The sequence below is a fragment of the Sciurus carolinensis genome, chromosome 7 (assembly GCF_902686445.1).
Source record: "Sciurus carolinensis chromosome 7, mSciCar1.2, whole genome shotgun sequence".
Classification (NCBI taxonomy): domain Eukaryota; kingdom Metazoa; phylum Chordata; class Mammalia; order Rodentia; family Sciuridae; genus Sciurus; species Sciurus carolinensis.
In genome coordinates this window covers 54,096,056-54,109,811 of record NC_062219.1, presented here as the reverse complement: position 1 = coordinate 54,109,811, position 13,756 = coordinate 54,096,056, and the positions used below count along the sequence as shown (strand labels likewise).

The following is a 13,756-nucleotide window of genomic DNA, read 5'->3' as shown; positions in this document are numbered from 1 at the left end:
ATATTTTGTTTTTATGAGGTCTGTTTTGCACCCAGAACGATGATGGCAGAGAAGTACTTAACCCTTTTGTTTTTCTTTCCCTAAGGTTAGAAGTTTTTTTTCCTGCCTGCAATGTAAATCAGTGTAGCCCTTGTGTGCCCTCGTGATTGTGAACTTCCATCAGTTACACTAGTTGGGGATTTTCTCAGATGTAAACAAAAAACTGATGATTTTTGACTGATCCAACCTATGCCCCGGCCAGAAGAGTGAGAATGCAGTTAAGATAAAGAGGTCTAACCATCAGGCCTTCCAAACAAACAAACGTCCAACTCCCGGGATTCACACATGACTGACACCCAATACTAAAAGCATTAAGCAACTTTTTTTCCCCATGATTAAAAATATAGAATCCCTGTTTCTCTTCATACCCCAATGGATTATCTTGCTTCACCCTAGGGTGAACATGCCCCACTGTAGAAGCCATTGGTTAACAATTTGTCATCTAGATGTTCAATCCTACTTCTCAGATTTCCATTAGTTCTGATATGGGGACATTTCACACTTTTTTTTAAGACTAGAAAAACTGATGGCTTATTTTACATGGCATCTGTAGAACTAGATCAAGAAAGAATTCCAAAGTACTTTATTTTTTATTTTTGTACCAGGGGTTGAACCTAGGGTGCTTCAACCACTGAGCCATATCCCCAGCCCTTTATGTTTTAAGACAGGATCTCACTAAGTTGCTTAGGGCCTTGCTAGGTTGCTGTGGCTGGCTTTGAACTGCTAATCCTCTTTCCTCAGTCTTCCAAACTGCTGGGATTACTGGCATCCGCAACCGCACCCAGCCCAAAGTAATCACTATTCTGGAAGAAAACTGTATTTTCAGTTCCTGAAGGAGTAGGCTTTATTGTACTTCTCAGCGTTGGCACTATTGAGATGTTAGGCTGGCAAACTTGCCTGTTCAGTGGCCTATGATGCTACTGACCTCAACCCAGTAAATAACTGAAGCACCAACCCATCAGTTGTGACAACCAGAAACACCTGATAATATTGGAGTAAAATCATCCCCAGTTGAGAACCATTGTCTAGAGGGTTCTGTTTGCAAAGTCAGCCATCACCCAGGTTATTTCCTCTTTACACTTTGGCTACAGTTGAATTATTGATTTGTTAGAGCCTCCTCCTTACAGTTTCTTTTCTTGAAAGCAGTGAGAGGAAGTGCATGACTTGTGAATCTGCTAGTAGTACAAGCTTCCTCTAATTTTTTGAACAGAAAATAAAAAATTATTTCCCCTGAACCAACAGACCCTCTTTAGCTGTGGGTCTGGTCAGATTAATTCAGAGCCAGATATGGGTGAGGGGCAAGGATGGGCATCTATAATACAATTTTAACAACATGTATTAAGCCTTGAGTATTTAAATCAGTTTTGGCAAAGTAGAGAAGGATTATAACAGATTAATAATGAACTAAAACTACATTCAGACTATGTTAGGACTGATGATGAAATACTAGAGATATTTGGAGGATCTCCGCTTTGTGGTATTTCTTTGATAACTGTTCCAGGGCTACTCTTACACTTCAGTTCTCAACCTTGACTGCACATTGCAGGGTTTGATGCTTCTGTAACTTCATCAGTGGAGTAAAGTGTAGGCACATTAGGATTTTTAAAAGCTTTTTCGGGTGTTTCTAATCTGCAGCTCAGGTTGAAAACTCCCACTATGTTTCTCAGGGTGTGGCCCATGAGCAAGTACCATTTTTATCACCTAGAAATTTATTAGAATTTCAGAATCTTGGTACCAGGGTGGTGCACACCTATAATCCCAGTGACTCTGAAGGCTGAGGCAGGAGGATTGCAAGTCTGAGGGTAGCTTGGGAAACTTGAAACCCTGTCTCAAAATAAAAGATCCAGGGATGTAGCTCAGTGGTAGAAACCCTTCTATCCTCCTAACTTGTTGCTGTTCATAATAGTGAATCATCTACAGGAGCTAGAGACGCAGCTCTGTGTTAAAGAGCATGCCTAGCATGTGAGGGGCCCTGGATTTGAACCCTAGCTACACACACACACAAACAACAAAACAGCAAAGTAAGTTTCCATAAGGGTGAGAGTATTGCTGAGTATAGCAGAGACTCATTTTAACATTAGGGATATATCTTTGAATTAGTTCAGTCAATTGAAAGTTCAAATGGTGTTAGTGAGGACAGCTAATACTGAACATAATAGGGACTTGATATTTCTCAAAATGATCTGTCAGTGGCAGTTGGATTGGTTTTCATGGGGAGGCATTTCAGAAGGGAGATTTTTCACTGGGCAGCTGCTATGTGCCAGGAGTCGTTAGAAATGTCTTCACCTAGCTGGGCTCGGTGTCCCATGCCTGTAATCCCAGAGGCTCGGGAGACTGAGGCAGGAGAATCCTGAGTTCAAAACCAGCTTCAGCAAAAATGAGGTGTCAAGCAACTCAGTGAGACCCTCTCTCTATTTTGTATACAAAATAGGGCTGGGGATGTGGCTAAGTGGTCTAGTGCCCCTGAGTTCATCCCTGGTAACAAAAAAAAAAAAAAAAAAAAAAGAAATGTCTTCACCTGCCATCTCATCCCTCAAAACACTATGAGAGAATATGCTCTCATTTTACTAATGAAATTGAAGTTCAAAAGCAAATGATACTGTTATAATGTATTTTATAAATTTACTCAGAGAATCACTAAAGTTTTGGAGCCTGTAGATAGCTAAGAATTTATTAGTTTACAAATGAGGACAGTGACACAGGTTAAGTGATTTAGCCATTACATTGCTGGATAGATGATTCTAAACAAATATGCTTAACTTAAAATATGCAAAGTATAAAAACTCAAGAGTCTGGAATCCTAATGATGTTAGACTACCCATTTATTAACAAATAAATAGCACTGTTTGCAGTCAGGGCAAACAACTTCCTTAGACAGAATTTTAAATGTTTACCTCAGATCTCCCAAAAGAAGAAAAATGTTTAGAAATCACACTCCCTTATTCAGATGATACAATGTAAGATAAAGAATATGTACTTTCCTATCAGCAATTAGGACAAGGGTTGTCACATAATTCACATTTGCTATAAATTATCCAAAAGCCTTTGCTCTCCTATTTCTAAACCATGAACTTGGCATCCTTGAGAAGACTCACAGAGTTCTACTTTGGTGCTAAAAGACCAAGGGAGCTGGAACCAGTTTCTTAGACCCATGCAAACATCCTAGTTCTTTCACAGCATCAGATAAAATGATTAAGGCCATTAAGATACAGCTTCATCACCCATAAGAATTGCTCTGCTTCTTGTTACCACATGGCCAACGATTATAAAGTGTTTTCATCAGGATCCCTGCAAAGTATTGGTTTTCATTCACCAATTACTTTAGTAGTTGTTGAGTCTCAGTGGCAAGCCCAGCTCCCTTTTGTTTGAGATGTTCCCAGTGTGACCTTAGAACTGGTCAAAGGCCCAGAGAAAAGATCTGGAGGCTTCATATAGTGGCCTGAATTCTGAGGTTACCCAGAACTCTATGTATATGTCACTGTAGAGTTTTTAAAAGGTACAGGTTCTCCTAGCAGCACCGGAGGCCGAGACAGGAGGATGTAGAGTTCAAAGTCTGCCTCAGTAAAAGCGAAGTGCTAAGCAACTCAGTGAGACCCTGTCTCTAAATAGAATACAAAATAGGGCTGGATGTGACTCAGTGGTCTAGTGCCCAATTCGATTCGATTCCCAATACCCACCCCCCAAAAAAGGGTATACATCAGTAATTTTTAATTTACTGAATATGTATCTATTGAACACTTACAGCACCCTAGGCCTCTTTCTAGGTTTTGGTGTTTTTGGTTTTGGTACGGGGAACTGAACCCAAGGGCATTTAACCACTAAGTCCTTTTTTAATTTTTAGTTTTGAGATAGAGTCTCACTAAGTTGCTTAGGGCCTCCGCAAATGGCTGAGGCTGGTCTTGAATTTACAATCCTGCCTCAACCTCCCAAGTTGCTGAGATTACAGGTGTATACCACCAGGCCTGGCACACCTCTTCAAGTCTATCAAATTATTGATTCACCAAACTGTCAAAACCACCCTGAGGTAGGTACTACTGTTTTACAGATGAGGAAATATAGGAACTCTTACAGTTTAAATATGTGGTAACCCCCAAAAGCTCGTGTGTGAGACAATGTAAGAAAGCTTACAGGTAAAATGATTGGGTTATCAAAGTACTAACCTAATCGCATGTTAATTTACTGATAGGGACTAACTGAATGGTAACAGTAGGCAGATAGTGTGTGGCTGGGAGCCGTAGGTCCCTGAGGGCATGCCTTTGGAGTATAGATTTTGTCCTTGTGGAGAAGAGCTCTCTCTCTGCTCTTTGGTGGCCATGTCCCCTGCTGCTTTCCTCTGCCACCCACTTCAGCCATGATAATCTGCCTTACCTTGAGCCCCAAGGAATGGAGCCAGCTGTCTATGGACTGAGATCTCTAAAACTGTGAGTCCCCCCAAAATTTTTTATCCTCTGTTTTTGTCAGGTCTTTTGGCTACAGCAGTTAAAAAGCTGACAAAAACAGGTCCAGAGAAGCTCTGGAGTTCATGCAGCTAGGAAAGGGCAGAGCCAGGATTCCAACCCAGGCGGTCTGGATCTAAAACACATGCCTAACACTTTCTGCTTCTGGATCAGCTGAAAATGGGATGGACAGTATGTTCTCTCCTTATCTACCTCCTATCTTGGTATAAAGCGTATGGCACATAGCAGTAAAGCTGCACCCTGCCCCCATACACATGCACAAGGGGCACATGCCAGGTGTCAGGATTTAGGGAGGTTGGGGACAGGGCATGGGTGAAACTAAGGGGTAGCACAGGGAAGTCTTTGTGGTGCTAGAAAAGCTCTATTTTCATTGTGTGTTGGTTACACAAATCTTCACATGATAAAACAGCATCACACACATCTGTACTAGTGTTAGTTGCCTTGTTTTGATTTTGGACTATAGTTGTGTGAAATGGAAGCACTTGGGGAACTGGGTAGAGGGTACACAGGACTGCACTGTATTACTTTTGTAATTTCCTGTAAATCTGTAATTACTTAAAAATAAAATAAAAACATATGCCTATCTTTGGCAACCCCCCAATTAGTTAAAGGCCTATCTTCTTTAAGATTGGCTTAAAGATCTGGGCATGGTGGCCTACAACTGTAATCCCAGAAACTCAGGGAGCTGAAGCAGGAGGATCTCAAGTTTGGGGCCAGCCTCAGCAATTTATTGAGACCCTCAGCAATTTAGTGAGACCCTGTTTCAAAATAAAAAACAAAAATGGCTGGGGATATGTAGCTCAGAGGTAAAGTGCTTCTGGGTTCAATCCCCAGTACCAAAAAGAAAAGAAAAAGATTGATTTAAAGAAATATCAAATATCATTCTTGAAAGAGAGACCACCTTCTGTTTAGGACAAACAATGTGCAAGGGCTCTGGGCAGAGCAGGGGCATAAGGGTAGATGTGGTAACAGGAGTTGAGCAAGGTGACCAATTACGAAGTGAAGTTCTTTGTTGACTATACCAAAGGAGCCAAAACCAGAAACTTCTATCTTGCTGTGATTCCCAAATGACTACTCCCTCACTGTCCAAGAAAGAACCACTAGGAAAAGAACTAAAGAACACAGAATCCCTATTCCACACTTAGAGACCCTCACACCTAGAGACTCTGACTCAGTAGGTCAAAGACAGTTTGTATTTAAAAAGCTCCTCAGGTGACTTGGGTTTGACAATGTTATATTAAGAAGCAGCCCATAAAGTGGATCTCCAGTAACATGTGGGTCAACTACCATGGGGACCGTCACCCAAACCCTTGATTTTCATATGGTTGGTATGGCTCAAAGAGCCATGGGTTACGCTGACATCATATAAGAACATCCAAAGTACACATACCTTGCTATTTAGAAACAAAGAGGTGTTACACTGAACTGCTTTTTCTATTGCATCATTCCTATTTGGTTATTGACCAAATTTTTCATTGTAGAAATGTACATATAAACCACAACGTAATTCTATTACAAATGTTTTAGAATTCAAATTAAGAATGTTTTTGGCTACAAGTAACAACATAACCATCAATAACATAAAGAACATAGAGGTCTATTTGTCTCATATAGTAACAAGTCCAAAGGTAGGTAGGTGATTACTGGTATTGGTCCCACAGCTCAGAAAGTTGGAGCCCACATCTCAGCAGTTCTCTTGGTCTTTGCTTTGTGGCCACAAGATGATAGCTCCAGCCTGTCTGCATTCAAGACTGGATGAAGGGGACTGAACCACTGGCATTCTACCCCTGTCTCAGTAGCCAGAATGCTATCTCATGGCCACTTCTGACAACAAAGGAGACTGGGAAACTGACCCTTTTATAGTCTGTATGATAGAGGTAAGAAAGGAAAAAAGGGAAGGGACAGAGTGTTAGATGAGCCAACTTACAGTGTCTGCCACAATTTTTAAATTAAATGTTATCCAGCACTGTTTAATTAAGCCTTAAAACAGCTGATTAGATGGAAAGTAATAAATGATCATAGAAAATAATGACATGGAAATCAGACGTAAAGATCTCCGCTGTCAGAAATATTACATATATATATTGGTCTTTCATTCTCTGTTGGAACTAATTCTAGTTGCTGAAGAACGTCTGTTCCTTCAATCAATTGCCTATGTAGGAGAAAAAAATGTAGGAGAAAAAAAATGTAGTCAGTTATAAATTTCCACATTTAGCTTACATTGCCAAATGGAGTCTACCCGACAATAGCTAAGGCTATTTCCTACAAATTAAATGAACTTCAGTCCTAAATATCTTAAGTGACTTTAGATGTGTCCACCTTGCCACTTCTACACCCAGCACCATCCTCCAGGCTGCAGTCACCTGCTGAGTGTAGGCTGCCCTGCTGCAGAGGCTCCTAGCTGGCTTCCCTGCATCTGCTCTGGCACCTGTCCCATCCCTTCTCACTGCAGTCACAGGAATCTTTCATAAATACAAGTCTGCTTAAAACACTTCAATAATTTCCCATTATCCTATGATAAAGACCAAAAATTCTCACCATGCCTATCAAGGTCTGTGTGGCCTACCTCCCACTACCCCTCAAGGATGTCTTGCTAAAGGCTCTCCCTTGCTCTCTGCTCCAAGCAAACTGGCTTCCACTACTGCGAGAGCCCCATGTTTCCTTCCTTCTACAACTGTCTTCCTCATTCCCTTACCTGGTCATTTCCTGACCTTCTATCAGATCAGTTCAGTCCTCACTTCCTTGGGGAAGTTTCACAGGTCTCCCTGCTTAGGTCAAATTCCCCCTCACCTTTGGAGGAGTTCCCAGGGTGAAATACTACATTTATTGACTTGTATCCTGTTTGGTTAACTTCTGATTCTCCCACAAGGGCAAGAATCACACTTTCACTCAGTGCTCAGTGCCCAGCACAAAGCCTGGCACATTCTAAACCCCTAACCAACATCAAGTGCATGAATAAAAGCTTAAAGTCATGCTACTTTAACCTCTGTAGATACTTGCTGATCGTGACCTAAGACTCCATGAGGAGCAGACCTAGACTTTTAATATTTTTTTCAATTAAAACAGAGCAGTATGAAGCAGAAATGCCTGGACATAGGACCAGTGCCTTCTGCCAGTGCTTGGGCTGGAACAGTGGCTGAGGGAAAGGGAGAAATTTCCATTTCATGATGCTTTACTGGGATGTGGTCAGTGTCAACATTAACCATGTTCCAGTCCTCTCTTAGTCTGCCTCTGGGCTCTATTTTTGTCATTCCAATCAGAAACCACAGCAGAGTTTATGCTATGGTTTGAATACCCTTTTCAAAGCTCATGCTGGAATTTAATTGCCATTGTGATGGTATTAAGAAGTGGAACCTTTAGGAGGTGATTAGGTCACCAGGGCTCTGCCCTCATGAATGAACAGGAGTGGGTTAATTATCTCTGGAGTAAACTCCTGATAAAAAGATGAGTTCTGCCCCTTGCTCTCCCCAGCTTATTCTTGCTCTCTCACGTGCTTTCTAAGTATTGCTATGGGATGCTATGACATAGAGCGTTCCCAGTCTCCAAAGAAACATCTACTGTTTATAAATTATCTAGTCTTTGGTGTACGATTACAGCAACAGAAAATTGATCTATACACTGGCAATACAAGGTATATTCTGAAGTTGAGAGCAGAGGATAAATGGACAGATTCACCTGGCCAAAGAGGGCATGAAGCCTATTTTCCAAGTAGGTTTTTTTACAATTATTAAGTGAGCACTTACTATGTGTACCCCACCAGTGTGACAATTGTTAGGGTAGGATAAGAGTGAGACCTGGTCTCTGCTTTAAGTTGTTCACAATGTGCCAGGGAGGACAAAGAAGACATCTGCTGTTGGTAATCAGGGAGGTTTCTCACCTAAGCCTTGACAAGAATTTTGGAAGATTAAACGGGAACAGAAAGGGATAAGATGAGCAAAGTTTAAAATCTGTTGCAGGATTGATAGTATTATGGTCTGGCTGTAGTTTAGTTGCCACTCTATGAATTGCTTCCAAATACACATCTTCAGCCCTGACCCCACTTGACTATCTACCTCTGTGATGTTGCCAACTGGTTGTCCTATAGGAATCTTGATCTGAAACACAACTTGTCCAGCCTGAATTCCTGATCTTCTCTCCCAAATCCTCCTCCCCATATACTCTATCTCAGTGAATGGTACTAACCATCCACTACTTCCAAATCCTAAGAGTGCTATAGACCTGCACTGCCCAATATGGTAGACTCTAACCATGTGTGACTATTTACACTTATTTAGAATCAAATAAAATATGGTTCCTTAGTTGCTTGAGCCACACTTCAAGGTAGCTGAAAGACTGGGAAGTGCAGAGTGCAAGCTATTTCCATCACCACAGAAAGTTCTATTGGCCAGAACTGATCTGCACTCCTGCCAGGCCCTTACCCTCAACATCTAAGAGACCTCAGGACCTATGAATCTAACTCCTCAGTCTTGACTGGATTTTACTTACTCTTGCTCATCTGTATTGCCATGGCCTTACACCAGTCAGGAATTCATTTATGGTCTGCTATGACCAGAGCTTCTTAACTGGTTTCTCTCCTTCATCTGCCAATTAATTGTTCACTTCTTCTAAAGAGATCTTTTCAAAATGAGAAGCTGCTCAAGTTTAAATTCTTCTATATTCCCCATCACCTCTGGGAGAGCAGTACAGTATCTGTGGCCTGCTGGGCCCTGTGACCTGGCTATCCCTCTTCTCCAGTCTCTGCCCTCTCCATTCTCCCCTGGGCAAGAAGCTCCAGCTAGACAAGATAACTTGTAGACAAAATGCTCTTCTTACTTCTTAGGGTCTCTGCAAGGGCTCCTTCATCTATCTATCTATCTACCTTCCTTCCTTCCTTCCTTCCTTCCTTCCTTCCTTCCTTCCACCATTGAACCACATCTCCAGCCCTTTTATATATTTTATATATATATATATAAAGTTGCTTAAGGTCTCTCTAAGCTACTGAGGCTGGCTTTGAACTTGTGATCTTCCTGCCTCAGCCTCCTGAGCTACTTGGATTATAGGCATGTACCACCATGCCTGGCTCCTTCATTTTTCCTAAAACTGATTTGACTCATTGTGATTTCCATCCTTTTCTGACTATTACTTTACTTTCCCTTCTCAGCTTACCTTCTCATATAGTTTTCCATGACCACCTCCCATCTTAATGCCCTCCTAAAATGAAATTAATTCCCCCTACCACTATCTCCCCAAAATATCCCCCTTCTTCCAAGGGTATGCATGAATGGAGTTCTTACAATCTTGCATTTGCTATCCTTTCCCTGTGAGGTCACTGGGAAAGGTCATACTCTATGGAGTGTGGCAGTGTCTCCTGAAGGGTATTCTTAGTGTCATCCATCTGCAGAAGGAGCAGGTTCATGTACCAGAAACTAGAACTTGGAGCTGGGCCTGTAATCTGAGCAGCTTGGGAGGCTGAGGAAGGAGGATCTGGAATTCAAAGCCAGTCTCAGCAACTTGGTGAGGCCCAAAGCCAGCCTCAAAAACTTAGAAAGGCCCTGAGCAACTTAGTGAGACCCTGTCTCAAAATGAAAAAAAAAAAGCGGGGGGGGGGGGGGCTGGGGATGTAGCTCAATGGTTAAGTGCCCCTGGGTTCAATCCCTGCTACTAAAAAAAAAAAAAAAAAAAAAAAGGAAAAGAAAAGAAACTAGAACTTGGAAAGACCTGTCTCCGATAGAGAAGAAACTTCTGTATTTCTCCAAACCTTGCTAATTACATCTGGACTTCAGGAGCTGAGGCATAACCCAGAAGTTAAGAGATATTCCTGCAACTTGGAAGGAAGTTGTCCCAGAGTCATATTTCATTTAGTTTAACTAGATTACCTAGTTGCCTATTGTATCATTACCTTTCTGCATGTCCCTTAGTGTTCTGTAAGTTCTCGTTTAAATATTCCAGCCCAGCTTTAACTGTGGTTCAGAGATGTAAGGGATACACTGAGATCAGATTTAGGCCAGAACAATAAAAGGGATGCAGTGCCTCCCTGAGGCCAGAGTGGTGATGACAACAAAATTAGAGATGTCCCCAAAAGAAACATCAATCATGAAGACCAGGAAACTTTGAAAACAAGACAACACTCTTTCAACATTTGAGGCAGGAGTGAGACATCACCCCACTCCTGTAATTCTTATTACAGGAAAAGCAGATCCTTAAACAGCAGGATTGTGCCTTGTCACTCTGCTCAGCACTGAGCATCAGGACTGGCAAATTACAGGGGCTTAATAAAATTCTGGTTGAAAGATTCAGGAAGCTAACAGAAGTAAGGACTGAAATAAAGGCTTAGAGCCAGAGATGGAGGGACATGGAATGCTAAGCTAGACTGTGGGTAATAAAGATTTGAGGAGGGGTGGTGATGGAGGCATTAAAAGTTTTAGAGCCATCCAGTTTGTGTTTGAGAAAGGTAACTTTAATAAGAGACAAAGGATTGCCAAGCAGTTGGTAGAAGGGGTAGGGAGTGTCAGCAAGATGACAGATTTCAATGGTCCAAGAAAAAGTGAGTATTATTTGGATCAAAACTAATTCAAGAATGTGTTTTCAAAATCAGACTAAAGATTATTTAGTATGAAGGAAAACTGAGGACAATTCATTATTTTAGGCTATGCATCTATGAATGTAAAATCATGTCTTTAAAGATAACTTTTGGTTAAGAATACACTTCCTACTTTTTCAACCTAGAAGAATTGCCTAAAGGAATTATTGTGGTTAAAATTAACAGTGGTATGAAACTCCTTCATGAGCTATAGAGTCAATAATTATCCTATGAAGTGGCCTAAATAATCTAGTAGATAATCAGAAAAATTCTAACACTTTACATCACTTCAGGGGAGACAAAATAAGCTCTTCCTCATATTTACTACAGTAATTAAACAGATGTAAGACACTGGTGGTGAAAAGCATGTCTATCACCCATTTTAGGTCCACATGCCTATAACTATTATCTGAGTTTTTTTCATATTTAAAATTGTCCAGTAAAAAAAAAAAAATGTTACAAGTAACACTGATAGCTTTCATCAATCTCTTTGTAGTGCTCTTGGATAATAAGTAAAATGACTTTACCGCCTCACTCTGTATATAAATAGACCTACATTATTATGCACTGTGGTATAGTTCATAGTAATTAAAAATTGACAATATCCTTGAGATTGAAAATGGTAGATAGGTAGGTAGATGGAGGGTTAGATGGATGTACGGAGAAAGAGAAAAACAAAGCACAAAGCTGGGTGTGGCAATCCCAGTGACTTAGGAGGCTAAGACAAGGAGGAGGATTGCAAGTACAAGACCCACCTCAGCAACTTAGCAAAACCCTGTCCCAAATAAAAAAGGGCTGGGATATAGCTCAGAGGCAGAATGCTTCTGGGTTCAACCCCCCAGTACCGCAAAAAAGAGAGAGAAAGAGAGACAGACAGACATACACATGTACACAAAGAGAGTATTACCATGACTTGTCTAAATGATTTCTATGTTTTTATGGCTAGAAGCGTCTTTCAAAAATTTATTTATTATTTATTATTTATTTAAACATGCTTATCTATCTTTGTATTTCTTTTAAGCCCTGTCTTAGGTATGCAAAGATTATGTAAAATACTCATCAAGAAACTTTTTTTTTTTTTTTTTTTTGTGGTGCTGGGGATTGAACCTGGGGCCTTGTGCTTGCAATGCAGGCACTCTACCAACTGAGCTATATCCCCAGCCCTCATCAAAATTTTTTGAATGACATTTTTACATCTGTGAAATATATAGACAGATATATAATGTACATACCCAAAAGCCACGTATTTTCTATCCAGATAGGGAGTTGCTTGTAGGGTGATATAGAATTGTGACCCATTGGTGTGATGGCCTTGGTTGACCATTCCAAGAACTCCTCTTTTGTTATGAGGAATTGAAAAGTTTTCATCTAGGAAAGAAAATAATAAGTCATTAAAATACTTCTATTATTTCAATTGACTGTAATATGTAAGGTACAAATTGAACCTTGGTGAGGATCTTAATTGTAGGTTTTCTATGTGTTTCATGTTCCTTTCTTTTATTTTTTGGGTGCTGGGGATTGAACCCAGGGCATTGTGCTTACAAGGCAAGCACTCTACCAACTGAGCTATCTCCCCAGCCCCTCATGTTCCTTTCAAACATGCAAATGACTGGTAAGAAAGTTGAGCTGTAAAATCTTACTAGAACTATTTGAGTATTTAGTTCTTGGGCTGGAGATATAGTTTAGTTGGTAGAGTGCTGGCCTTGCATGCACAAGACCCTGTGTTCAATCCCTAGCACCACACGCAAACACACACAAAAATATTTAGTTCTACTCGAACTTCACTATGGCTAAAAACAAGTATGCTAAGAAAATTAATAATGTAAAAGGAAGCATATTTGCTTACAAACACAGGTCAACACACTTTCTTGTATTGTTTTCTCAGCAGTATTTCATTCAAATGACCAATGTGGTTATTAAAAACATCACTTCTGAGAAGTCTCTCCTGGGCCTAGCCCTTCCCACATAGCATCCTACACATACGCTGCATAGTCACTGGTCATTGGTTGACAGGTGTTTCCTCTCTTCTGTGGGAAGCCAGGGGCCCTTGTCTCATTTTAGCTTTTGTTGTAGGATCCTAGCACATTAACCAGCCCTAAATGTTGATGATGAAGAAATTAATTTAGGTTTATTTTTATTTTTCTTCCAATAAATTTTAATCTCAATCTTTACGTGGATTGATCAAGATTTTGTGAAGTGATGGGGGGTTTTTAGTGGAATGTTAACAAGTAAAAAGAATGTACAGTGTTTTCAGGCTACCATTTTCAGGAAGAACCATGCCCCGCTTTGCCTCCAAGCTCAAATATACCAAAAGACATAACATGATAAATTCAGTAAGCGTTTTCACTCAATAACTATATAGAGTTCTGAGAATAATTGAGGGATGTGAATATTAACTGTCAGTAAGATTTTATTAAACTGCATTTGCTGTTATTATTTTTAAGTTCCAAACAAAGCAGACTAAGTGAAGCAGCCATGTTGGCAGTGGCTCTTTTAGTTTCTTAAATTTTAAACTGGATAACGATTTCTGAAATCTTATGAAATGCACATAAGACCTTTTGGTACAAATGAGTCTATATAATCATATTAATGCCCCATCATCATTTCAATGGAAAAAAAATAATCCATTAATAGAAAATCATGTGGAATGGAAAATCTGTCCAATGCAAAGATTCAGAGTGTTTTGTAAAAACTGGTATTT

The 13,756-nt window shown here is 40.3% G+C and overlaps 1 protein-coding gene across 3 annotated transcripts in view; it reads right to left on the bottom strand.

The window, feature by feature from the left end:
• Positions 1–4,413: 4,413 nt before the first annotated feature.
• Positions 4,414–13,756, bottom strand: part of Ppil6 (peptidylprolyl isomerase like 6) — a 30,997-nt gene continuing 21,654 nt past the window's right edge. For all 3 annotated transcript variants that reach the window (XM_047559662.1, XM_047559663.1, XM_047559664.1), the window contains 2 exons: positions 12,288–12,423; positions 4,414–6,648 (listed from right to left, as the gene is read on the bottom strand). In XM_047559662.1, coding sequence (XP_047415618.1) covers positions 6,537–6,648; positions 12,288–12,423 — 248 coding nt within the window. In that variant the 3' untranslated portion in view covers positions 4,414–6,536. The remainder of the gene's footprint in view (positions 6,649–12,287; positions 12,424–13,756) is intronic.